General features: G+C 38.4%; 1 protein-coding gene and 1 long non-coding RNA gene across 7 annotated transcripts; one reads left to right on the top strand and one right to left on the bottom strand.

The window, feature by feature from the left end:
* The first annotated feature begins 1,599 nt into the window (after nt 1-1,599).
* LOC103708537 (argininosuccinate synthase, chloroplastic-like) lies at nt 1,600-12,691 on the top strand. The gene is made up of 10 exons (XM_008793500.4): nt 1,600-2,277; nt 2,877-2,935; nt 3,047-3,128; nt 3,745-3,910; nt 4,176-4,224; nt 5,436-5,618; nt 8,495-8,569; nt 8,653-8,838; nt 9,711-9,799; nt 11,691-12,691. The coding sequence occupies exons 1-10, from the start codon at nt 2,205-2,207 to the stop codon at nt 12,241-12,243; spliced, it is 1,515 nt and encodes a 504-aa protein (XP_008791722.1). The 5' UTR covers nt 1,600-2,204; the 3' UTR covers nt 12,244-12,691.
* Nucleotides 6,507-12,302, bottom strand: LOC113462821. 6 transcript variants are annotated; one of them, XR_005513670.1, is made up of 6 exons: nt 11,723-11,860; nt 11,108-11,218; nt 9,376-9,447; nt 8,670-8,779; nt 7,143-7,249; nt 6,507-6,913 (listed from the first exon to the last, which is right to left on the bottom strand). It is a non-coding gene; the product is annotated as an uncharacterized LOC113462821 (long non-coding RNA). The 6 variants fall into 6 exon arrangements; XR_005513672.1 differs by lacking the exon at nt 6,507-6,913 and adding an exon at nt 12,210-12,302 and having other exon boundaries at nt 7,186-7,249; nt 11,723-12,117; XR_005513669.1 differs by lacking the exon at nt 7,143-7,249.
* Nucleotides 12,692-25,901: the final 13,210 nt, after the last annotated feature.

A 25,901-nucleotide genomic window follows, 5' to 3' on the forward strand; every position in this document is an offset into this window, starting at 1 on the left:
ACCTCAGTGATCATTTCCTCTTTGGTTGTCAGATGAGATTTCTCCTGATGGATCACCCCTTGAGATCATTTTCTTGGTTCGATTTCTTCGGTCTCAGCTTGCGTCAATTTACCTCTCTAAGCTTCATCTTAAGCTGTTGCTGGGCACCATCATTCTCACCAAAATAGCATTTGATAGCATCTTCTCCATGAATATGCTGGCCGCCTAAGCAGTAAAATGTACTCCTAAGCTTTGTAATGAATTTGTTCTTGCAGCCTAATTCTATGATCTCAGACTCACCGCAGCTCCCTTTGCCAAACTCAAGCTCAAGCTGCAATGTTTTAAGTGGCGAGGCATGCTTATTCCTAACAATTTTCACCAGAATCTATGAATGTACAACCTGCTAAACTAATTAATTGGATCTTAAGATTGCATCAGGAAAATATATGGATGCACTTACCTCGGAAGCAATATCGTAATTCAACACAATAAAAGATAGCTTTTGTATGGGGGGCAAACTTATGATCCAATTTGCAGAGGAAATGAGCCAATTTTCAAAATCAACCATGAGATTTTTAAACATTTTCCAATACCAGGCACATGAAAAATTGAAAGCTGTCAAGTGTACATTACCAAAAAAAAAAAAAAAAACTGTCAAATGTTACTAAAAACAAGAAAGCGCGAAAAATTCTTGCTTACTCGCTAGCATCTCTAGAAACTAATAATTATTTTCTTTGATTTTAAGGGCGCTAGTAAAGCATGAATTCAGTAGTTCCCTGCCCCATAGGAAAAGTCATTTGTTACATTCCATTACGAAAGACTGTACGCTATCTCCTTCTTCTTTTTCTCCTTCCCAACTAGAACTAGCTGATTACTACTGCACTGCCTTCGACAAAGCCTGTATTTTCTTAAGCAAGAAATGGAGAACAAGTCCTAATTTCATTTCCATATGTTCCATCATCCACCAAGCTAGTATTTTCATAAGCAAATAATGGAGAATAAGTTCTAATTTGATTTTGATGCCCAAAAAGCTAGCTTTATAAAAAGGCGACATATAGTCTGTGACCATTGATGCTATAACAAGATCTTTAGAAACAACATGGACAATAAGACAGCTTGGCGACACCATGTTCAAGTCTCCTTCTACCTAGATGTGTATGATGTGATTGCATACAATTCCAACCACACCTCTGCACTTGGAAAAAAAAAAAAAAAATCCAACCGCACCTTACCAAATATAAGATCAAATCATCAAATATGAATCAAGTAATGGTCCATTGCAGCAAAGTTAAATCAAGAACAAAGTTGAGGCCAATTGCTCTCATTGGTGGATTCCAAGATTCCACCACCATCTGATACCAAGCAAAATGGAACTCCAGATAGGATTCGGATTCCAGCCGTCGGAACGAGATAAGATCGACGGCGAATCCGACAAACAAACCATGACCCGCATTCCCGTACCTCGTCCATGGGAACCGTCGGATCCCAATCCGTCGGCCAGCATGAGTTTCCCTCCACGTGACATGGTCGCGCTTCCTTCCGTGTGAATATTCCAGCGTTGCCGTATTCCTGCGGGCCCGCGCCAAAAGATTCTGCACCCAAAAAGAAGCGAAACTATTACACCGCCCCAACTCATCCCCCAGAATGTACAAACCGGAAGCGCAGCCGGTTCAAAGGGGGTAAAATGGGAAATGTATCCAGTAACGAACGAATCACGAAAAAATCAGTTGTAGATTAGGACGCCTCGTCGATGAATGGGGGACGTGTAGGAGGTTTCTCTCAGGGGTGGCGATCACGCGTGCGGCGGCTCTTGCGGTGGCTAAAGGGATATCTATCCCTGCGGGAGCACGGCCCAGAAGCCTAAAGCCTCTCACAACCGTCAGATTGGCCACGTGTCGACCTGTCCGCTTACGTGTCCCGCTATTAGGCGGTTCTCCCGAATGGGACAGAGCGGGGAACAGCGTGTATCCTCCCCACGTCTTCTGAGTCTTTAACCGTTGATTAGATGATGGACGGTACGCGTGAGTGTACGTGGAAGGAGGGTCCAGGAAACCGCGCACTCCTATCGCCCTCCGCCGGCCTCTCGCCATTTTTATAGCTCCGAGAGAGAGGGAGAGAGAGGCGAGAGATCGAAGGTTTTGTGTTCGTCGAAGCCATAGATCTGGTTTGCTTCTGATCCGTCAATCGTCGCCCGGAGGTGGTGGTGGATTGGGGGAGATCTTTGCATGGCTCAGCTGCAGGCTATTGGGGCCTCTTCTTCTTCTTCGAAGATTTCTTTTCATCGACCGAGGATTTGTGGTAACTCGGATTCTTTGCTCCCTTTCTTTGATTTCTCTTTCTTTCCTCGGTTTTCAGGTGCTGAAAGATGATATTTTTATGGAGATTGTGCTGATTTGGATGTTTGGATCCACATGATTCTTCTTTTCTTTTTTTCTTTCTTTTTTTTAATTCGCGACCTTTGTTTTAGTTTTTTGTTGAAAAAATAATCCCTTTCCATTGGCTCTGAGTCCTGCTCTCTTTTCATATCTCTCCAAATCTCCCACGAAGGCCTTTTCCTTCTCTGAAAGCTGAAGTTAGAATCTCTATTTTACGAGTTTTCTGAGGAAACCTGTTCGGTTCCCATCTGTAGCTGCGCTTCAAAATTTCAAAACATTAGACATTAATGAAACAACATGCAGAAAAAATGATGCAAGAACTTATGGGTAAGGAATTTTAATTTAATATAAAAAAAGATTGCAATTTATTCAATATACGTGTCCTGAATTGTTTTCACATTTCTCTTTACTGGTTAGCTTAAGAGAGGAAATGATTAATTATGCTCATTTTAGGCGAGCCCTTGCATGTCTGACATGTTTTGCTTATGATCCCTTGTTAACCAAAATTTTCTGTTCTTGAAGGAACACCCACCTATTGGGATAACATATGCTGCTTTAAGGGCTCCAACTTCCACCAGGAGGTGCTGAAGCTGTTGAATTTTTGTAATTTGACTTGCTTCATTTTGTTTATCCTTCTGATATAAATTTTATATTCTCTGTGCAATGTGCTGACAGTGTTAATACTTTATTAGGTGGGTGCAAGGTTGAGTGGGTTCTGTGGCCATGTGAACATTCACCAGAATTCACGACAAATATGTGTTACTCGGAACCAAGGTATGTGATGCGCAGCGAATTGTTTTGATCTTAGTGAATAAATTATGTTGTTTTGGAATTAGTTTTCTGTCAATTACATATGCACTTAAGTTTTAAATGCATACACACAAACACGGTATGAACATTGCCAAAACAAAATAAAGGTTGGTTTTTGATCGATTTCAGTTGAAACTGAAAGTTTCCAAAGCTTTGAAGTTTGAACCATGTTTTAGACTTTTTCAGCATGGTTTTCTTGCAAAATGCCTTTAAAATAGTAAGATGGGTCAAAGATATTATAATCTGACATCTTGCTTATTTTTAAGTGAAAATACAGGGCATATGAAAATCATGCTTTTGAAATGCTCTCTCTCTCTCTCTCATATCTGTTTGATAAGTCTAATGACCGGTGGTTACCTGAAAGAAGGGAGACACATTGGAGAACTAATTTCTGCATCCGAAAAAGGGGAATCTTTTTACATGTCTCCGCCATCAACTTAATATAAATATCAGTTACACTCATCTAAACTCTTGCTTTAGGTTGTATTTGACAAACATTGTTAGGTTGGTTGCTCATGGTGATTTCTTCTGCTACTGGCATTATATGTTCTAATTTTTTCCCCATCTTTTTAATATGCAGCTATTCAGTGTGTACTGGCTGGTGAAAAAGGGACGGATGCAGTACTTTCTGGAAAAACTGATGTTTATGGCAGTCATGATGGTAGCGGATTGCGTGGAAAGTTGAATAAAGTCGTTTTAGCTTACAGCGGTGGCTTGGATACATCAGTTATTGTCCCATGGCTAAGGTATAGGTCATGGTTTGCATAGAATGTATCTTACTCGCTATATGTCATTTTAACTTAATCTAAATCCCTCTTGTGCTATAAATATTTTTATGTAGAAGAAGAACTTGCAGTGTATGGTGCTCCAGTGATTTGAGATTTTATATAAATACATTTGTCATTGTAATTCTGAGTTGGAGGACAAGGAGTAATTGCCTTATTCTCTTTGCGCCGACCACTTAATGCTGCATTTCCCATCATCTCATTCTCTGTCATCTATGAATTGCAGGGAGAATTATGGATGTGAAGTTGTTTGCTTCACTGCAGATGTTGGTCAAGTAAGTGACTGAATGAGTTGTCAATTTGCAATAAATAAACAAGCGAATATTGATTTCTTATTGGAATCATATACTTTGATATTATTTCATGATTTAGTGCTCCTGAGGTGATATGTTTTACCCTCAAGCATGATCGAAAATTTGATTTTCAAAGTTGCATGCACTCGATCAATTCAATAGTCTACCACATATTAGATGGCACCTTCAAATTACTTCTGCATGCTTTGTGACCAAGATTGCACAAATTGAACAAAATATGCTGTTTCAAATATCTAACCAATAACTAATTTTCAGTTATATTTCACAACTATATTGCCTCTCTGTTGAACAGCTTTGTCACCACAATTGTTCTAGATGAAACCATGTATCATCACATTCCATGAACCAATGTTCTTCATGTTCAGGTTATTGGAAGAATAACATGTCGTATAAATGTTCTAATTCCCTTTCATTGACCATGGACACAGTATCATAGAGGTGCCTCATGGAAAATATGCTGTTTCTTGTTTCTTGGTATCGACATGTTAAAATCCATTTATGCTCTGTCCAGGGCACCCCATTTCACCGTACATATAAATGATCTAACAAAGTCAAACTAAGTTTGTATATATCACTTAACCACCGGATCTGTATAATTCTTGTAATATACTATCATGAAGTAGGTGGCTTTTTGTTCATCAACTTTTATTTAACTGTTTTTTTTATAAGGCACAAGCACCTAAACAAATCGAATTTCATGCAGTATAATCATAAAGATTCCATTTACAGTCATCACTTCAAATAATCTCAGAGCTTCCACAGTTCTACATCAAACCGTCCTTCATATTTCTAAATGAGACCTCATTTGGTTCATGCATTTCATCAAATAACACAACTTTTAGAATTCTCCTCACTTGAATTTGTAATAGGTTACCCCATTTTTCAGTCATACAACATCAACTAAAACTTTTACTATTTAGGGCCTTTTTGGTACAACCCTACAGGATACTGCAGGATTGGCCCGAGGGAGAGCACAGGGGGGGAGAGCATGTGGGTTATCTCCCCCCCCCCCCCCCCCCAAAAAAAAAAAAAAAAGTGCATAAGCTTTCTTTCCGGCGGATCATGGCAGATCCTGCAGGATCTTCCCAAACAGGCCATTAGTTTATCATAAATTCCCTCCAAGTATTCATTTCAGAAATCATCTATCAAACATGCCTGTCTTTTTTTTTAAGGGTGTCATGGAGATGGATGGCTTGGAAAGAAAAGCCAAAGCCAGTGGTGCAAGTCAACTTGTTGTGAAAGATCTAAAAGAGGAATTTGTGAGAGATTACATATTCCCCTGTTTGCAAGCTGGGGCTGTCTATGAAAGGAAGTATTTGCTTGGGACCTCGATGGCTCGCCCTGTTATTGCTAAGGTGATGTTCATATGTATATCTAGTATTCAATTTTTTTATTTTCAATTGAATTAGTTATGATTATAGAGAATCGATATGTGGCTGTCTGTAGATTGTGGGTTAATACCTAATAACTTTTTTTTTAATGCTTGCGGATCTTAGGGACAATTATCTCATTATATTTTATTATAGGAAGATGCAAAACTCCAATGATAAGCCACTCGCCGGTGCCTGCCTATGACAAACTGCCATCATAGCCTGCTCCTCCAGCACTTCCAAAATTTTAGAGAGCAAAACTAAAACTATAACTTATCACAATCTAATATCTAACTCCACCTCCACTACCTCTCCACACCTTGCTAATCATTGCTAACACCACCACTCACCACCTCCATGTTCATTACCCCTTGAGGCCATCACCACAACGTCTCCACTGTAGTTGCCTCCACAACCATCGTTGCCATCATTACCTCTGCCCTTTCTTGGTATCACCAACACCGTCATATTCCACCACCACCAATGCTGCCACTACCACCATCACTGCATCCTCCCTGTCATCCATCATCACCACCACTTGCCATTGATGCCTGGTGCCATTACCACCTCATTGCCGCCACTAGTGTCATTGCCATCAAACAGTGCGGCCACCTTTAGAAATGTCTTATACTCTTATTTCTTTTTCTGATTTATAAATTGCAATCACCAAATATATTTCTAGGGTGTCAACAGGCTGAGTTGGTAAAGTCTCGTGTTGATGCAAGAGACTTGGGGTCGATCATGCCCTCACTCTGATATTCAGCGTGGCTTCTGCCCATCCTAGTTCTCAATACAAATTTCAATTTTCAGAACTGAAACCAAGGCAGAAACAATCAGAAACAAAAATAAGAAGTAAAAACGAAAAGGTGGCAATGATGCCAAATGAAGCTTAAGCAAGCCTTTTAGATTCTTAGAAATGTAGAAAAGGGTGGGCAAGAGAGTAGAAGAGCTTCTGCCCATCCCTGGCACAAGTATAGAAAGGGAAAGTAGCATAGTACTGTTGCTTATTAATTACTTATCTATGTCGCACACATTGAAGCTGGTCTATAAATAGTCATACTGGTGGACATGGACTATACAAAGGATCGAGAGCTCCCTTGTACTATGCTTATTAAGTTGCTAGCGTGGTATCTGTTACAAGATACGGTTTGATACTGACTCATAGTTTGACCCTGAAGTAGAAGATATAATGTTGTGGAAGGATGCATCTATAAATTGCCAGTAGAATCAGGTACAGCACTGCAGGAAGCATCGTTTTAGGTTCCAAAGAGTAAAGACCCCTTAAAAGCCAAAGATAGTTAAATGAGTGGTATAAAAAGTATTCATAATGAATGAACGCTAAGTTAATGATGCAGGTGAAAAAAAATCAAAATGAAAACACAAGTGGATTAGGATAAGTATGAAAATTGAGAAATCAGTTCATGAATGAGCCATTTTACAGCTACTAAAAAAAGCCAATAGAATCTTAGATAGGCATGCACAGAGAGAGGGAGCTAAATCAACCAAAACCTGTGTCACCTCAACCTTTTTTGCTGCTTGTTATTGGAGAAAAGACATGGAAATCTCCATCTTCTTTATTTTGTTTGAGGTTGGACCCAAGAAGACATTTCAAAGCACTGAAAAAATTCATAATTTAAGACCATAAAGTATAGACAATATTGCTGAGTTGTCATCTAAAGCTTTTGATGGGCGCAGGGATACAACAAATGGAGATTGCCATGAAACTTGAGGAGCAGCTACTGGATGATTTTTGACAATTCAATAAATTCAGTAGTTGTGGCATTAGTATTCATATAGTAGCCTATGTGCCTTGCTCCCTGTCATAGTCTCATGTAACATATGAATGTCATAGAGGACATAATAATGTACACTATATTAATATGTGGAAAGAGACTAATAAAGCAAAGCTGATGATTGATTAAGACATGCTGTTGCAAAAGACATTAAAAGGTAGGGATGTCAGTGGCATGTGTTATAGCGACAATTTTGCTGCATACCCAGCAAAAGATGATAGTGTAGAGTCTGTCATTTGTAATAATGTGGCCAAAACATGGGACAACACACTTGGCTATGGGTAAACTAGAAAATAAGGTAATCATTGTTCTGTTATTCCATTAAAAACTAATGATCTGGTTACTAAACTCATTCACTCAAATTGATGAAACCATTATAGAGCAGCTTCTCTAATGATAAACTGAGGATGAGGCTCAGATCAGTTTGTGCGATGGACAAGATGGTATATTGAATGGAAGAAAGAAGGGGAACTAGGTGATTTCATTTTCACAGGTCATGCAAGCTTCTAAAAATATATAGTAGGGAATTAAAGAACTTTAGTATTCAGTCATCTACTGAAATTTTGGTGAAATTGATTTTGATAGCAGTAACAGAAGGAACATAAGCTTATCTTGAGTATGAAGATTAGCAAAATTTTGGTTGTTAGTCATGCTGCATTTCGTGAGGAGAACTAAATTGCAGCTGGCTTGAATTAAGGCTGACATGGTTCTAGTTATGTTGAAAATGTTTTTGCCATGTCACTGCTGAAACTTTTTATCTGCAGAAATTGGATGTTAGTTGACAGCAAAAAATAAAAGGTGCTAGTTGTTTAAGATCTTTGAAATGAAGTACATAAATAAATATATAGTGCAGCAATGTGCTGTCCTTACTGACATTGCCTAATGCCTTAATATTCATCAATTCTTTTGGCCCCAATACTCAGGAACATGCTTGTTGAAAGGCTCTGTAACTCTTTTCTCACCACATAAACTTCTAAACTATTCTTTGATAATCTTAAAGCTAAACTAAGAAAATATAATACTGAAAGTAAGCCAAGTCTGTCTAATGGATCTGACACTAAATGACAGGCAATGGTTGATGTTGCTAAAGAAGTTGGTGCGGATGCGGTCTCACATGGATGTACAGGAAAAGGAAATGATCAGGTATGTTTTTTTGCTTCTAAGAATGCTTTCCACATGTTTGCTGTTTTAATTATCATTTTTTGTGCCATCAACTATGACTGCAGGTTCGATTTGAACTTACCTTCTTCGCTTTAAATCCTGGACTCAAAGTTGTGGCACCATGGAGGGAATGGGAGATCACAGGTCGAGAAGATGCTATCGAGTATGCGAAGAAACACAATGTTCCTGTTCCTGTTTCAAAGAAATCAATTTATAGCAGAGACAGGAATCTATGGCACCTTAGCCATGAGGTATCTTGACTTTTTCACCAAGTCACTGGAGAACCATTTAATGATTATCTTGATGTTGCTATCCTGTGTTTTATTGTTTGCATGTTTATTTCTTCGACTAGCATTCTCAAGTTCTTTTGTTGTTGTGCAGATGTACTGCTTAAGTTTTCTCTGTAACTTATTCACTTTGCATACAGGGAAATCCTATAGAAAAGTGGCAGAATCCCAGAAAGACACCCCCAGTCATGAAGAATGGGTATGTCAGCTGTGGCGTGATGCAATTTGCCAAGCTGGGACTGTCTTTGTGTGTGTGTGTGTGTGTGTCGTGGGATTTTGGGGACAGGTCTCCTTTGTTGGTGTCATATATGAGCCTATTCAGAGAAAATTTTCTTTTTGTCAGGCATCTATAATCTACCTTTCATTTTTTATGAGCTATAAAATATTTGGAAAGTGGAAGGAACAAATGATTCAAAGATTAGAAATAATACTGCATTTTATGTGTATAACACCTGTACCTCCAAAATGTTGTGAATCACGAGATCAGCACAGACTGTATACCTGATGCTGTTGTGCGGTTGTGCTGTGGTTGATCTTATGAAAGCAATTTCCTCCTAAACCAGTGTCTCTTCCCTGCAGATGTAAATAACTTTGTATCAGCTGAGGAATTTGTTAGAGTTCTATCCTTCTACATTGCATTAAATTGATCCTATATGAACTGGAAGCTCTCCAGACTAGGAATGGTGAATAGAAGGCATAACAATGGTTTATCTCTAGTACTATCTTATTGTATGCTAGCAGTGTTTAAGCTTTTTTTCTCAAGTCTTTAGACCATTACAAAATGCTGCTGTCGATGAAAACATGAAAATATGATAAAATGTTCTTTAATTTTGAAGGGAGACATTCTGGAGGACCCCGCAAATGAGCCAAAGAAGGATATGTACATGATGACCGTTGACCCAGAAGATGCATCTAATCAACCTGAGTAAGTGCCCTCATCTTTTGTGGATTAATCCATCGGTTAATGTAAATGTCTCACAGTGTTTTTCTATATAACTAGTAGCATTGAGTTTTAGGAATTTGGTAATCTCCAGGTGGATTTTTTAATCTAAAAACTGTAGCTGATATTGGTGCTAAATGATCCAGTTTGTCTGAACACATTTTTATTACCATTCAATGGTGGCCCTTTGCATGGTCTTCCTGAGCTTCTAGGCAGTCTTGTGCAGACCCACAATCCACTTAGATGAGACACCTAGTCATCGTAGGTGGTTGATTAGAGTTTGAGTTCTCCATAATTCATCAACTCTACCTAAAATTAGAAGGGACATTTCATAGTCGTATTTCATATATCCATTCATTTTGCTTATGTTGTTTAATGGAAAAAGAAGGAAAAATGAAATGATTGTCCTCATATCCAATTTGCTACTGCTCAAGTTAGACTCAATAGATTCTTCACAAAATTGTAATCTCTCTCTCTCTCTCTCTCTCTCTCTCTCTCTCTCTCTCTCTCTATATATATATATATATATATATATATATGGTCTTAACTTCTAACTTCTTCAAGCTTCTAGACTAAGTAAACACTAACATTGACATATTTTCATTGTATGATCATTGTTGCATAGCCAAACACAGTTTCTTGCATATCAGATCTCTTTCCAAAATGGTCCTAAAAGTAATCTCTTTGCATGGGCAACCCCATGTGGAATAAGGCTGCTTGATTGTTCCTTGAAATTTTTATTACTTAGGTAACTTGTAGAAGTGATATTTATGAGTTAATAAAACTTATTGTTCTGTTACATTAAATGGTGTACATGTCATTCATATTAATATAGATATGGATGGCTGTACTCTGGGAAGTGCTTCAGTTTGTGAGGTTACGGCTGAAGGAGCCACATAGAATCCACTTAATCGCCTAGAGATATACGTCTAGTTGGTGTTTGCTAGGTGTCTGGACCAATTAGATGCCTAAATGGAGCAGCTAGGTATGTAGATGTCCAGATCGGTTCCACCAGCCAGTGAGTGAAGCAACTTTGCTCTGGCCTTGCGGCATGTAGATCAAGGCCGGTAAGATGGCATCCCAGCCTGTTGAAACTCAAATCTGCACTAGCTTGCTGGGGATGCCATTGGAACTCAAATCTGCACTAGCTTGCTGAGCCAGCCAGCATCCATCGTCACATTATAAGTCCTCATGACTGGGTCACCGACCCTTACGAGATGATCAAGAACAACTCTGGATCTAGTCTTTTTTTCAAAAAAAACCTTGAAGCATACAGTAGTCACTGATGAATACCTGCTATTTTGAATCTTTCTCCCTTTCCTCTTCCTTGAGCCGAGAATGGCTAATTTCTCGTACTTCTGATATCTTGGGGGCAAAAAACTTATATATGCAAGCACCGGTCGCCTGCGATGTACAAATCAAATGGATATAAGGCTGCAGCTTCTGGATTGATAGTTACTGCACTTTCTAAATGCACGCACACAGTTTACCTCCACGTCATGCACCAGAGATGGATGAAAAAGGAATAGATACACATAATCTACCTCCATATCCGGACTGATTATGAGTTTATTGAATCATTGCTTTCCTTTGAGAACAAGACAAGTTTTCATGGCTTCTTGGTCCATGGCTTCTTGCTCATTGCATTCTTTTGCTATATTCTACATATGATGTTCTTGCAAAAGAAACGATGCATACGAGTATTTCTTACAGTCCTGACAATACAAAGCCAACTGCTTCGTGTAGATGCTGCTGCTACTATGTAGTTTATCACAATAATTGATATATATATATATATATATATATATATATATATATATATATATATATATATATGCATGTATGACTCGAATAAAATTAAGTTGAATGATTGCAGATATGTGGAGATTGGCATCAATTCAGGCATACCTGTTTCCCTCAATGGACAAGAGCTCTCCCCTGCAACCCTGCTCTCTGAGCTCAACGAGATCGGCGGTAAGCATGGGATCGGACGTGTGGACATGGTGGAGAACCGGTTGGTTGGCATGAAGTCCCGGGGCATCTACGAGACGCCTGGTGGCACCATCCTATGGACAGCAGCCCGCGAGCTCGAATCCCTGACGCTCGACCGGGAGACCATGCAGGTGAAGGACATGCTCGCGCTCAAGTATGCTGAGCTGGTGTACGCCGGCCGCTGGTTCGATCCGCTCCGCCAGTCCATGGATGCCTTCATGCAGAAGATAACCCAGACCACAACCGGATCAGTGGTTCTCAAGCTCTACAAGGGGTCGGTCAGTGTTGCAACCCGGAAGAGCCCATGCAGCCTGTACAGGGAAGACATCTCATCATTTGAAAACGGCCTCATCTACAACCAGGCTGACGCTGCTGGCTTCATCAGGCTATATGGGCTTCCTACCAGAGTCCGGGCAATGCTTGAGAGGGGCATCTGAGTCTCTCTTCTTCTTCTTCTTCTTCTTCTTCTTCCCCCCCATGGCTGTGGGAACAGGCTTTAGTTCATAAGGTTCTCCTTTTTGCACCTTATCCATCATATGTAGTCATAGGTGTTCTAAAGTTCTTTTTGTGAGATGCTGTGCACCTTCTGATGGTAGGATATGATTACAATAGGATTGGTGAGTTGCAGTGATTGCATTGGTTGGGTTGGGATTTCTCTATCAATATGCAAGGGATGTGGGAAATGGATGCCGCAACAAGTGAGATGATGTGATGGCTTCTTGGGGGGTTTCTTTCATGGATGAGAACCTCAAGAGCTCTATGTGGTCCAAGTATGAACATCCAAATGTGTCAAGATTTGAAGGGCATGCGTCTTGTCTGATAGTCCTTGTACTGGTGATGGGCATTGTTGTTTTGTGCTGAGGTAAGGTATTATTCTCTTGGTGAGAGGAAGATGCTTGAAGCTGCATCAATCAGTGGTTACTTTATTCTTATCTCTCACATCTTTTCATATCAATTGTTTCCTAGAAATACCAAGGAATCATCGGCAAAATAACATGGATGATAAATGTTATGGAATACCAAATAACAACTTAATAACAGCCAGTACTACCAGTATGAGCAGCAAGATGGCAAAGCTTGCTGCAAATGAAAGAAAATTTAACTCTCTGGACTGGACAAATTATTGCAGTTTTTTCAGCCAGGTCTGGGTCTGTAAACCAACTCTTTTTCTGAAAGATAACAAGTGCTAAGAATTCTTGGTTCCGATACTAACTGTTCTTAATATCATTGATCCTCATGTGCACATGAACATTGATGTATTGCTTTCTCTCGATGGCAACTTTTAATACAGCATTTTTTCAGAACCCAAGTTTTCTACGTTTTAGAGAATCTGGAACCAGGGAAGGTACACTGAAAACTTCATTGCAATTTGCACAACCCAGTTTGGCAACTCGGAAGAGCGAATAGATTACTTTATCATCATGAGACATTAGCTAGATTTAAGCTTAATAAATAAAAATAATTAAAATATGTAAAACAACATACTAAACAAAAACAAAATAATTATTTTGTTGCAACTCGCATGGATCGAGATACAGATCGTATGAGGGCCGAATTTGTTTCTGCGAATTATATATTTACAAAAGAATGAAAAAAAATATAGGAGTAATATCAACTATAAGGACTAATCTTCTCTCCATACCTCAGCAGATGATTTAACAATGACAATTGAAGCTAGAGGTGAATCTAGTTCATCAAGCTAATCATCACTTGCATGGCATTTACAGACCACAGATGATCCACTCCTTAAAGCAACTGAAGTTGGAGAGTAAATGATTGGAAATGCATTACATGGGATATCTCTTATTTTCTCCTCGCTGCTCTGTGGAAGGCCCTGATGATGACTGTCGAATCTGAGGACAACTTCTCAAAGGATAACGAGAGCATTTAAAACTTAAATAAGCATGCAAATAAGTATATGCACGCATCAGCTGTTTATTCTTATCATATTTTCTTGTGTTTTCTAGCTTGTTAATGGAATGAAAACCAGAACATCAGAAATCCAGAAGACTGAAAATTTGTACCAACTGTTGGGCAAGCACAAAATAGTGCAGCTGTCAGCGGATAAATTATTGTGTGGAAAAAAGATTTCTCATTCTTGTGGATGACTGCATGAAGATGCATGCTGCTTTTTTATGAAATCTCACAACTCTACATTCTGGTTGTCTCAAGAAGATATAGGTTCAATGTTTACTACAAGATTTACCGTGCTAGTCGGTACTAGTGCATACGAACTATACGATACTATGTCAGTACCGAATCAGTATGTGATACAAGAGGCGTACCAAGCATCGGCAGGCCAAATCAACCCCCATACCAGAGAAACAACACATATGTGGTTAGTATTTTCTAACTATTTAAGAATAAATAAAATATACTAGACATAATGAATATTGATAGTTATACCTAATAGCAATAGTTATAGCATGATCAATATATTAACACTCTTAACACCCATATTCAGCTTGCCTAGGACTGCCATCCAGTATATTTGTCAACTTAAAGCTGCTCCAACTGCACAAAACCAGACAAGATAGGGCAGCAACATGGCCCATAATACTAAGTAGGCTGCATATACAGCTACACAATTTTAAGTGGCCTGCCTTCCAAGTCCATATGTGGTCTGACCGCATATAGTAAGCATGTATTAGCAATGCGGTGCGGTCGAGGGACTGCATCCATATATGCAGCCACATCATATTTGTTGAGGATTATGTTTTCCTAAGGATTGCAAACTAACAAAGCAGCTTGTTTGTGCTCGAAAATTGGACTTGCTGAGATGAATATGAGAGATTCTACTAATTAACTTCAGTTGTGGGGAAGATGATGACAATGATGAGCTAATATTGCACTATAATTGTCGATAGTACTATAATTGTTGACCATTTAAGACAGACACACAAGAACATACATGAATTGCACACACAGGCACATGCATGAGTGTGGACACCCCCACACTTGCTCACGCACGTGTGCGCAAGCATATAGCTAGATTTCAGATTGACATGCAGAAATTCGAACCGGTCCTTGATCTTTCAATGGTCGGCTGCTGAGGAGATTTGAACTCATGACCTATAGCAACCAGAGCTTTGATACGATGTCCGCAAAAGCTTAAGGCGATAAGGAATAGGTCAACAACTATAATGTGCACATATGATCATGCTACGAACTTATCTGGTGTTTTATATAGACCTAGGTTTGGCTACTATATGGTGCATATCTGAAAGGGAGGTAAACTAAAAGTTGCTTCAAATTCGATAATGGAAAGAAAGTGAATGAGATGGTGATCATGTGCAACAAAGACTAAATGAGGCCATTGCAAGTGATGGGTTTTCAATTGTTTGAAAAGGTTAAGATGGCTCTCATGGCAGTATATGGATATATTCTGTTGGGAAAGCAATAACATCCAGATGTCAAAGCAGCTGCTGACCATGTAATTTCTTATCAGAAGTCCTGCAGTGAACAACATGTTTGATGCAACACAATGTAAAAATTCTTTAGCCTTCAATCCATTTAATATATGAAATCAGTAGCAGTTTGTTGTCTCGATGTCTTTAGAAATTAATATTCAGAGTTAATTTCCTGTTGCATTGGATATCCAGATGCATAATGGTTATTCTCTAGGGGTTGCCATGAACTTTTCACTCAGTCTTCACTTTTTTTTCCCTGGCAAGCTAAATTGTGATAGTTTTAGGTTAACTTTGGTGTCATGATGCTCGGTTCGGGTATTTATTCTCGTCGTTCTTCTCCGATTCACCTCCAGACCATCTCAGTTGTGTTACTGCTACAAATTTCACCCTTCCCTGGTGCATGCTGTGGAAATTGATGATGAACATTTTCGATCCAATTTTGTTACAGTCCATGAGTAGCCTCTGCTGTTAACAGCCGGATAGTTAGGAACTTCTTAGGCCAGGGGCAAAGCATTACGAGGAATATTGTTCCAAAGCCAATTATTTTTCAGTTCATTGGTCGATGAAATTGATTTGGAAATATATATATTCTTAGCAAGCAGTAACACAATTAAAGTTGACTTGAAATGGTTTCATTTTTCTTCTTTTTTTTACAAAAAAAAAAAAAAGATTTGAAATGCTTTTGCTGATAGTCTCTTTCAGACATTACCTTTCATTCTATCTTGTAGTTTATGGTATCCCCAACGACATTGTTGCGGTGCTGAAGTTATATTTATTCATAATACGAATGTAATAGACAGGTGAAAAAAAATGTCCCTCTTCAATCTTATTTGATGATTTTAATTCCTAAAGCTAGATTTTGCTTATGAGAAACTAGAAGAGAACATTGCAGCATGGAGAAAAAGAAAACGGCACGACATATTTATCTAAGTTCCACATAATATATGTAAAGTTTCATGTGATTCAACCCCAAATTATGTCATCTATATATAGTAGATGCCCCATGGATGATATGACTCAAAGCTTTCTTGCATCTTGTTACCTGTCGAAAGAATAAACTTTTGTAGAAGATTAACCCTTTTCAAGGAGAAAATACATCAATAAACTTAGACTCAAACTAGATTTCCCAAGAAATGTCTGAGTTTTCCTTCAAATATTTCAGCCTCTGTTCACATTACTTCAAACAAAGCAAGTCTTGGATCAAGTTAAGCTAGAACCAGAGACGCATCAATTTGGGACCATCTAAGAATAGCCTTGGCCAAGCCCATCCCATCCCAAAGGTCACTTTCACCCAGAGTTGTTTTTTATTATTCTTTCTGTCACAATCTAGGACCTCATCCAAAATGGTTAGTCGAAAAATAGTTTTTAGGTTCCTTAGTTCTGTATAAGTATGTAAGTTCTTTTCGGTGAATAACCGATGTAGGACTAAACGCACGTCCGCACGAGTCCTCACATACTCCTCCGTTCAATCCCTGACGTCTTCGTCAGGCTAAAGATTCAAATTTATTCAAATCTAATCGCAAACACCACGATCAATCCGTAGTCAGTCTCCATGAACTCGTATTGCAAGTCCTCTAATTCACATAGATTATAAACCGAGTTCTCTCTAATATTATTTGTCACAATCTACGACTTTATCCAAAATGGCTAGTTGGAAAAACCGACTCAAGGTAACGCACGTCCGCACTCACACCTTCGCCCATTTTGTATATGTCTGTACAAGATCCACATTTTGACTCTCCCCTCGAACTGTTTCTTTTTTTACAGTCAAGTCGAGGTCGTCATTATGGAAGGAAATTAATGATGTAGTGTCGACTCTTTATGCCCAAATTTCTAAACTTGAGAGACAAGAAAGATTAAATTTTTATATCATCACAAAGAAAAGATTCTCATTGAAAATATCATCATTAAGATCCATGCTGAAAGCCGAGAATGGTGGGCTTAAATATGGTCGGTTTGCTCTTCCACTCATACTACTTTACATGTAAGAATTCCAATACATGGCACGCACTTCTCATATACATCATGGCCTTTCTTTCCTTCGATTTAAGAGCATTATACACAGCCATGCAATCCCACTCAACATAACTACTTGAGTATGTCAATATCCTATACTTCAAGCCTAGGTTTGTTTATGTACTTCTAATGCTTTATTGAATGGTATCGCTTTGCCCTTATCTTGAAAAGGCATTCATCTCAAAAGGATTACTCGAGCAATTATCTCGTAAAATCTGCATCTGTCTCACTTCTCTCTCATCCTTTTCCTTACATATGGAGATCATGTCTGCCACTTCAGCCCATCCACTCCATGGCATGGTTTCCTCCTCTAAAAGGAGAAGACAAGAGGAGGGCCACCACCTTAATGAAAGAGAGCAGAGAATAGATAGGAAAGTTAAGATGAGTGGGAAACTGGGATGACATGCAATGGTGAGACAAGAAGGTTTTTTACTAGAAATGATATTTGCTTGGGCTTGGGAGCTTTGGGACACAAGCAAACATGAGTGGCCATTTTGGTGTCTTCCCTATATTTCGATTTCGCTTTAGGCAAAATTATGAAGGCCATGGAGACCATGGGAAGGGTGCTGCCAAAGCAAAGACTGGGCTTTGCCACAACTCTGTCGCAAGGCTAAAGAAGATGAGCAGTGCCCACACTTCTCGAAACATTACACCTCGGATGTCTGAGTTCAACTGAAACTGCAACGCCATTTAGAGTGCGGCTAAGTTTGGGCCCGTGATTCTTTAGTTCATGGAGTTAGAAGATTAGAATGGGAAAAGTGTTGAAATCACCACTTGTTCCATAAGCTTAAGCTTATAAAATGAAGTAGATAAGTGGTGATTTCAATATGGTATGAGAGTAGAGATCGTGAATATGAGTCTTATTTCTGTACTCTTTTAACTTAATTATTAAAATCTTTATATATTGGGCTGACCCATTAAAAAAAAAAAATCAGTCTGCATGTGAGGAAAAATATAAAAAAATATAAAAATATGTAAATAAACCTATATTTTCTTACATAGAGGTCTCAAGATTGGACTTCAGGAGAGTATTAATGGGTCTTTTACTTAGCAAAGAGGTCGCTTTGACGGCCTTAAAGTACGGGCCAGTGAGGTGCAGACTCTGGTTTGCATGTACTTGGTTTAGCTTCTTGGTATATGCTCCCAGTGGATAAGGATCTAACAGAGAAATTTGGCTAAGTTCTTGGAAAGATGACAAGAGGGAGAGAACAAAATCTTATTATTCTAATTAATAAGTAATCCATGATTTTTATATGAGATTTTCTGTTTGCGAAGTTCAAAACAAGCTAAGGACATGGTTTGGACCACAGGCTTCTAGCTATAATAGTACCTCCTAGGTCCCAAAAATGCATGCAAAAAGCTATGGCCATGGTGGTCGTTGGGCAGACCGTTGCCGCTGCAAGCCCAAAGAGCAAGACCCAAACATTTTTTCAGCACATTATTTAGATAAGGCCATCTAACTAATTAATATATATAATTAAGCAGTAACGAACTTCATCAATATGATGGGAAAAAATCTAAGGAAATTCGACTGCATCGGCAGGCACCTTCATGCTTGGATCCACAATTTTGGATATTTAATCGTAGCATGATTTCTTTAATAAAAAAAACACACAGAACAAAAATGTAGCATGTCTAGCTTCCCAATGAGCTAGCTATCATGTTATTGTTCATGTGACTACTCACAAGGGTAACATTTTACAGATCTTCATCATATGCTATCATGCATGCAGACATAATTTTTTTTGAAGAAAATCATGCAGTTTTGTGAGGAAATATAGATGACAAATCATGGATATCTACATGTAGCATGTCCAATAGTATTCATCAGCTATAGATATTACCCTGTCTATTACTAAGATATATATGTACTCTTTAGAAAGAATCTTACTCTCTTTAATATCCTTGTTTTTGACTACAGGCATACCCGTTATCTTTTCCCTTGATTAAACCACCTAGAAACGCTAGACTTCACAAATCTTAGGCCAAATTTGACTTAAGCCCTGAGCCCATAACAAGCAATAACTTGAGCAGAGACAGAGTTAAGTTATTGCTTTAAATTAATGACTTTGTTGAAGTTATGACTCATTTCACTCTTGACCCATTTGTACCATGTCTTCCCATTCGAGAACATTAGCTGAAGCAAGTTGGCTAGAATTATATATCTACATACAGTTATAAAACGTTTTCCAAGATTTAAACCTTTCAGGTGGAGGGGTTCAACTACTGGCCTATAACTTACTCTCTTTTTTTTGTTTCTTTCTTCTTCTTTTTTTTCCTAAGGCAGGTGGATCATACCACACGAGTACGGATGCGTCGAATAAAATAAAAAAACAAAATACTTCGGAGTGTCAGGGGCAACTCACCATCTTCAGCCCACAGGGTACTATCCGAGTAACTGGCTACATAAGCAGCCACCCAGTCTGCGGCCCCATTAGCTTTATGGAAGACATGCTTGACCTGAAAAGTCCCTCCATCCCTCACCATTGCCCCTATAAAGGAGAGAAAAGATCAGTGTATAGACAACTTTTTTAGTATAAACAACTTTACCAAACTAACTGTTCGGCCTAATTTATTTTTTTTAATAGAAAGGAGTCTAATTAGGAGCTATAAGCTCCATAAGACCCCCAATTTATTAACAGAAAAGTATGTATATCAGTATAAAAGAAGGATTAAAAAAAAGGCAGAAAAAGAGTCTGAAAAAAAGGAAGTACAAGGTCTGTGTATGAAGAAGACAATAACTACAGAAGTGAAAGCAGAAATCACTGAACTAAAGGAGAGAAAAGATCAGTATATGGAACATCCCATATAAGATAGGGCTGCATTAAGCTCAGAAACATGACCAATGGATCCTCATAGCATAGAGTAAGAAATGCTGCTTCCATCATTGTAAAATGCAACCAAAAAGAGCAACGGAGTCCGAGTAGAGAGGCAATGGAGTCCGAGTAGAGAGGCAATGGAGTCCGAGTAACAGATCCATGACTAATATGTGGGCATAAAAAAAATAAAAAAACAAAACTTTGTCATAAGTCAAAAGTTAACTGATCTCAAAATGGATATGTGGGGAAGTTGGCATCTCTTTGGATATTCTGTAACCAAAGGTTTGTCCTGGCCCTACCAGAAGTCCCATAACTTTGAGCTAACTTGCCTTGGGATAGGATGGGCAACCTAATAGATCCCAAGCGTAGACAGTTTCCACCGAAGAGCCCTTGGAAGTCGGTCATCATGGAAGTGAAGAAGCTTCGTGGAAGACTGCAGAACCTCTCTGTAGGTAGTCTATATGCAATGCCTCGAAATCTTCATCACATATACCAAAGAAAGCTCTTCTCAATTCATCACAAACACCAAAGGAAGCTCAGGCATGCTCTCTCTCTCTCACACGCACATACAAATAAACCTGAAGTACTTGGAAGTAATGAGGTCATGAGGCAATTAGTATATTTATATATATATGGACTAAAGTATGCTAGTAAAATGGGTCGCAACTACAAGGTCACAAACAACCATGCGAGGAAGTAGACTGGATCCCAATGCTTCTCGCCAGATTTAATGTGGAGCATTTCATGGTGTGCAAAAAATGTGAGATGTACCCTACCTAGTTAAATTTTCAACTTTAGAGGAGGAGATTGCTATGTTTGTACGCATATTAAAATGGTCTTTCCACAAGCAACATGCACTAAACTTTGACATTTGTATGTTGTCCAACAACAATTAATGCACCTTTAAGTATCTCATTGAGGTAATTACAGTCTGGCTCCTAGATTGATTATTTTATATTTAATTCTTGTTTGACTCAAAAATTAATATTTACTCCTTGATTTTAACGATCAATCTATATTTAATCTTCAAACTATTTGGAAGTTTGTGTAAAACAAGTATAACTATCTTAAAAAACAAGCAATGTCCAATGCACAAGCCGTACAAGGACTGGAATAAAATAATATTTGAAATAAATACGAAATAGAGTCGAACAAATTAAGGGCAGGCTCCAAAGTTCACTTAAATACATTCAGGTGAAACACAAATTCAAAGTGTATCATGTATTGTACTCAACCATGCAATGGAAATCGAGTTTCCTACGAGCAGCTGACTCATATTGTCTCTCTGAGTTGGTCATATGGGACACCTACAAGCCTCGCCCATGTTTCTATATGGGCATAGTGATTGTAAAGAGATATAATGTGACTGAACATAATTCTAGGAAAAGGTTTAGTTTGTGACCTACAAATGCGAATTCTAAGCTTTACTTGGCCCATGCATGTCGTTCAAATCATTTCATGAGTCGACAAAACTAGAGGATTGACATGCATTTAATCAAGGCCACGAGCATGCATCTCAAGACAGGCATTTAAGTAATATTAGCTGTCCACAGAAACTTACGTTCTTTCCCCCTTCCCATAGATACTGACAGGCCCCAAGAAATTATGCAGAGTCCCATGAGTCTCTTCTTTCTCTGACTTTAAAGCATTTTCTATATGATGTCTCTAGTAACTTAAATTACACCTCACAATTAGTGATCTCCAGAATGTTGTTTGGCACACCATTAAACTGCCAAAATACAAGGAGAAAGAGAGATATTGTGTCGCAAGCATATTTTTCTCACTTAAAAACCATTAATCCTCGGCCAGATTAAAATGGCTAACCTCTTGCTATGGCATCGGGGTGTGTAGCTGCGTTTTTATGCGAGAGTCTCGACATATGGCGTGAGGTACGTACAGAAATGCCTCGAGAGAGGGTGACGGCATGCAGACCCATGCAAAGGTGGCGAAAATTATTACACGAGATCTGCCGACACACTGCACGTGAACCTCAGGGTGTGTTGCTGTGTTTGTTAGATCTCCTGGATGCCATGAGATATTCTCCGCAATTCTAACTCCGTGTAGGTCTTAGACGGTATTTGGTGACCCAAATGGGATCACCAAGATGATTTTTGCAACACTGGTGATTCTTATTTCGGAATAATTTGATTCTGAATGATCTAAAATCACCGTGTGGAATATGTTATGCTTCAGTAATTAAATATTTCTGGGTACCATTATATTTTTATTCTAAAAAAATTCAGTCTAAGATCACTGTCATGAGGTGATCTTGAATAATCGACGTCAAAGATGAGTATCTCATTACTGGGTTAGGTGGCAATTTGACGAGTGAAGATGATTTTGAATTACTGCCATGTAGGATCATTGTGATGCAACCAAACATAGTGATCTCATTATCTTTATCCATATCGCTCTTGATTTTAGGATGACCACCTCATATTAAATGCTCCCTTAAGCAATATCTCTAACATCATGAAGGGGATCTAGTGGCCTTATACACACAACGAGTGTTACAAGTGGGCTACTAGGAAGGGGCTTAATTTGATTTCACTCATCTGCAGAAATCCATCTAATTATGTGATGTTAAGCTAGAGTTATGGAATTTCACACTCTGGCTGAGCAGTACAAACAAGGTGTGATATATCAAGCTCAGACAGAGCTATTCAAGTTCAGATTGTAAGCCACAAAAATAACCAGGTTTTGAGCTTTTATATTTGTTCGTGATGGCAGCAGATGTCGAAGCTTGGCTTGTTTTTATCTCAAATTCCACAGACGGAGCTTGGACTTGGCTTGTTTACCAAATGAATAAGCATAAGCGAGCTCATTTTAGGCTGTTTGACGCGTTCATATATGGCTCAGTTCATTTGAAACCTTAATTGGTAAAAAAAAGGGGGAGTTTTGGATGATAGGAGGGTGAATATGCAGAGATAAGGGAAGCAAAAAAAATTATTAAGCATTTCTTGGGACTCTGCTTCAAAAGTTTAGTAGGATACATGCATGTTTTTCTGAACCCAATGGAGCTTAAGTGGGAGTACATGAAAACTAGATAAATGTACATAGTGAATTTGACGAGTGAGAGAAGGCAAACGGGTAGGTTGGTTGTTGAGGTGAAGTTTAATATATTAGGTTCCTAGTTTATCCATGCCACTTGAGAACTCTATATATTTTTAATTCTTTAAAATGAAACAGTGTAAAAATGCTATGATAATTGATACGGTGTTAAGCTGAATGTCTATAGTGTACTAACCATAAAATTGATTTCTGCACTAGCTTCCTTGGATATCGTTTCCTCGTATAATTTCCTAAAGGTCATCATCACTTCCACAAGGGTGAGATGTGACGTGCAAATGACTTTGAGATTCTTGTTCAGCAAATAATCACCAACTATACCCATCTCTTAGCTTTTTTAAAGTAAATTTTAATGGCAGTATTTTTGAGAATTGACTCCAAACTCGACGCAATCAGAGGTCAACGCATTTTCGACGAATTTATCAACGGAGCAGAGCTGAGAGTTGCATGGGAGGGCATTACTTATACAAAGTTAGTTCTGGATATGGACAATATCTATCTTGAAAATGACTCAGCTACAGTAATCGTCTGGATTCAGGGCCAGCACAGCAATGACAACCGGCATCCACTGCTTTGGTGTAAGTTGCCATTGTATCGAGCTGCGGCTCGCTGTGTCATCAGGGACGGGACCCACAGTCCACGAACTATCCACCCTGAAAACGTCCGGGCCGCCTGCCAAGGGAACGTGACGGACGGAGATGAGAACAAAACCATGCAACATATGAAGTCTGATAAAATCGCTTAACATGTTTCCTTGTTAATTAGCCTGCCTATGTAGCTCTCAATCCCACTCTAATCTATAATTTAATAAATTAATCACGGGAGGAAAAGTCTAAGATCTGCATAGGGAGTCCCATTTGTCTTGGACTAACAAGTTGTGTTGAGCGAAGACAAGAGAGTTATGACAGTTAAATGTAATTGTTAGGCGATATTTCCAATATCACGCCTCTCTTCTTCTTTTTAATTACTCAATTTTATATATATATATATATATATATATATATATATATATATATATATATATTCCCCGTGGAACGGAACGGACCATGATAAGGGAGACTGCCACGGAGGATGGCATTGGTTTTTACCAAAGGAAAAAGATTATTTTTTACTATCTTCATTGTGGTCTAAACTTTTTTTTTTTAATTGACGTCGTTTGTTTATTTTGTCGTTGGTCGCAAGAGGAGAGACGGCAGCCGGAACAGGAGGCTTTATTGGGGAAAACTAAAGAATCCACATGGCCTCCTCTGTTCCATGCCACGTGGCACATTGGTGGGCAGGAGCTTGGCTTGTTTTTGGTGTTTTTCTCGGCTTGGGTCGGCTCGTACTGTAGTTTATTTGTTTGTTTTGGAGGAAAGAGAGAGAGAGAGAGAATAGTGATTAGTAACAAAGCAAGGATTAAGATAATTAGATCAGTAATAAATCAAAATCTACTTATTTTTTTTCTTTTTTAAGTACATCAGCAGCCCACACCAGTTTCGCATGAGCATTGCCATCGGAGTCAAAAAGATAAAATACTCCACAGAAATGGAAGAACAAATATAAAGCGGGTCAAGAGAATATCTTCAGAATGGTGAGCAGCAAAATAGGCAACCCAATCGGCAGCTTGATTCACCTTCTGGAACATATGCATAATCTGGTAGGCATCGCACTTCCTCAGCAGCCTTCAAATGTCATTTAGAAGCGGGTGATCGGACACTCCGACTTTTTCTGTAGAATCCGTTCGATCATCTCCGCTGAGTCATCTCCCAGGATAATGCGCTCCGCCTCTAAAACTTATCACCCTTCACTTTTTTTCTCCTGTCTTTCTTCTTCAACATGGATCAATATACTCTTTTTGAGCTGATATATTCGAAACTCCAACTTATACGCTTGGTTTATTCTTGTTACCATTGATGTTGTGCAAGTTTCTTCCTTTTGATTATGATATAAAATATCTCCCCTTCTAATTAATACAAACATATATAAGTATGCATGCATGCATATATATATATATATATATATATATATATATATATATATATATATATATATATATATATATATATATATATATATATATATATACACTATATATATATATAAGAGCATGTTACAGAATAAAATAAAGAAAGTGAACAGATTGATCAAAGATGCAGAGGTATATTTGGCATCTTGATTATAGAATAGTCCTGAATTATATCTAGTCATGGATATTGCACAGATCATTGCCACGTAAACGTAGTCATCTACTTCTCGCTGGATTTTGTCTACCCCTAGTCTTCTACCATGATTGCAACCATTTGCAACCATCAACCAGTGAACCAAGATTGCCTGCGGCAGGCATTATTGAATCTGGCTTCATCGTCACACTTATAAAGAAGTGACACGTATTGGTACGTGCAATGGTTAGATGATATGACTTTGGGTTAAGGGGTCCAAAAGAATCGATGTGACGTAGGAATCCCATTACATGACTTTGGGTTATCCAATCTAATCAATACAGTCCGTATGGCGTCACAGGGAGGTACGATACGAAAGCTTTCGATCTATACTTGTGTTTGATCGTGTCATACGAATGACTGATTTAACAAGACAACTTTCAACGATTACAAATTTCAAGAAACATATCTTTTTGACCTCTATTTACTTTTTTTTTATTAAGTATAAAAATATATTTTATGAAAAAGCTATCTTTTTTTTTATTTACTTTTCAACTAAATATATAATATTTTTTATTTTTTTATTGACCATATTTTGCCCCATCCCTCTACATGAACAAAAAGAGTCCTAATCTGATAT

The sequence above is a fragment of the Phoenix dactylifera genome, chromosome 10, assembly GCF_009389715.1.
Source record: "Phoenix dactylifera cultivar Barhee BC4 chromosome 10, palm_55x_up_171113_PBpolish2nd_filt_p, whole genome shotgun sequence".
Taxonomy (NCBI): Eukaryota; Viridiplantae; Streptophyta; class Magnoliopsida; order Arecales; family Arecaceae; genus Phoenix; species Phoenix dactylifera.

Bases quoted from the DNA above. Each gene is read 5' to 3' on its own strand.
- LOC103708537 (XM_008793500.4), top strand. From the start codon at position 2,205: ATGGCTCAGCTGCAGGCTATTGGGGCCTCTTCTTCTTCTTCGAAGATT. The intron at 2,278-2,876 runs GTAACTCGGATT...CTGTTCTTGAAG, and splicing joins TCATCGACCGAGGATTTGTG to GAACACCCACCTATTGGGAT. The intron at 2,936-3,046 runs GTGCTGAAGCTG...ATACTTTATTAG, and splicing joins GCTCCAACTTCCACCAGGAG to GTGGGTGCAAGGTTGAGTGG.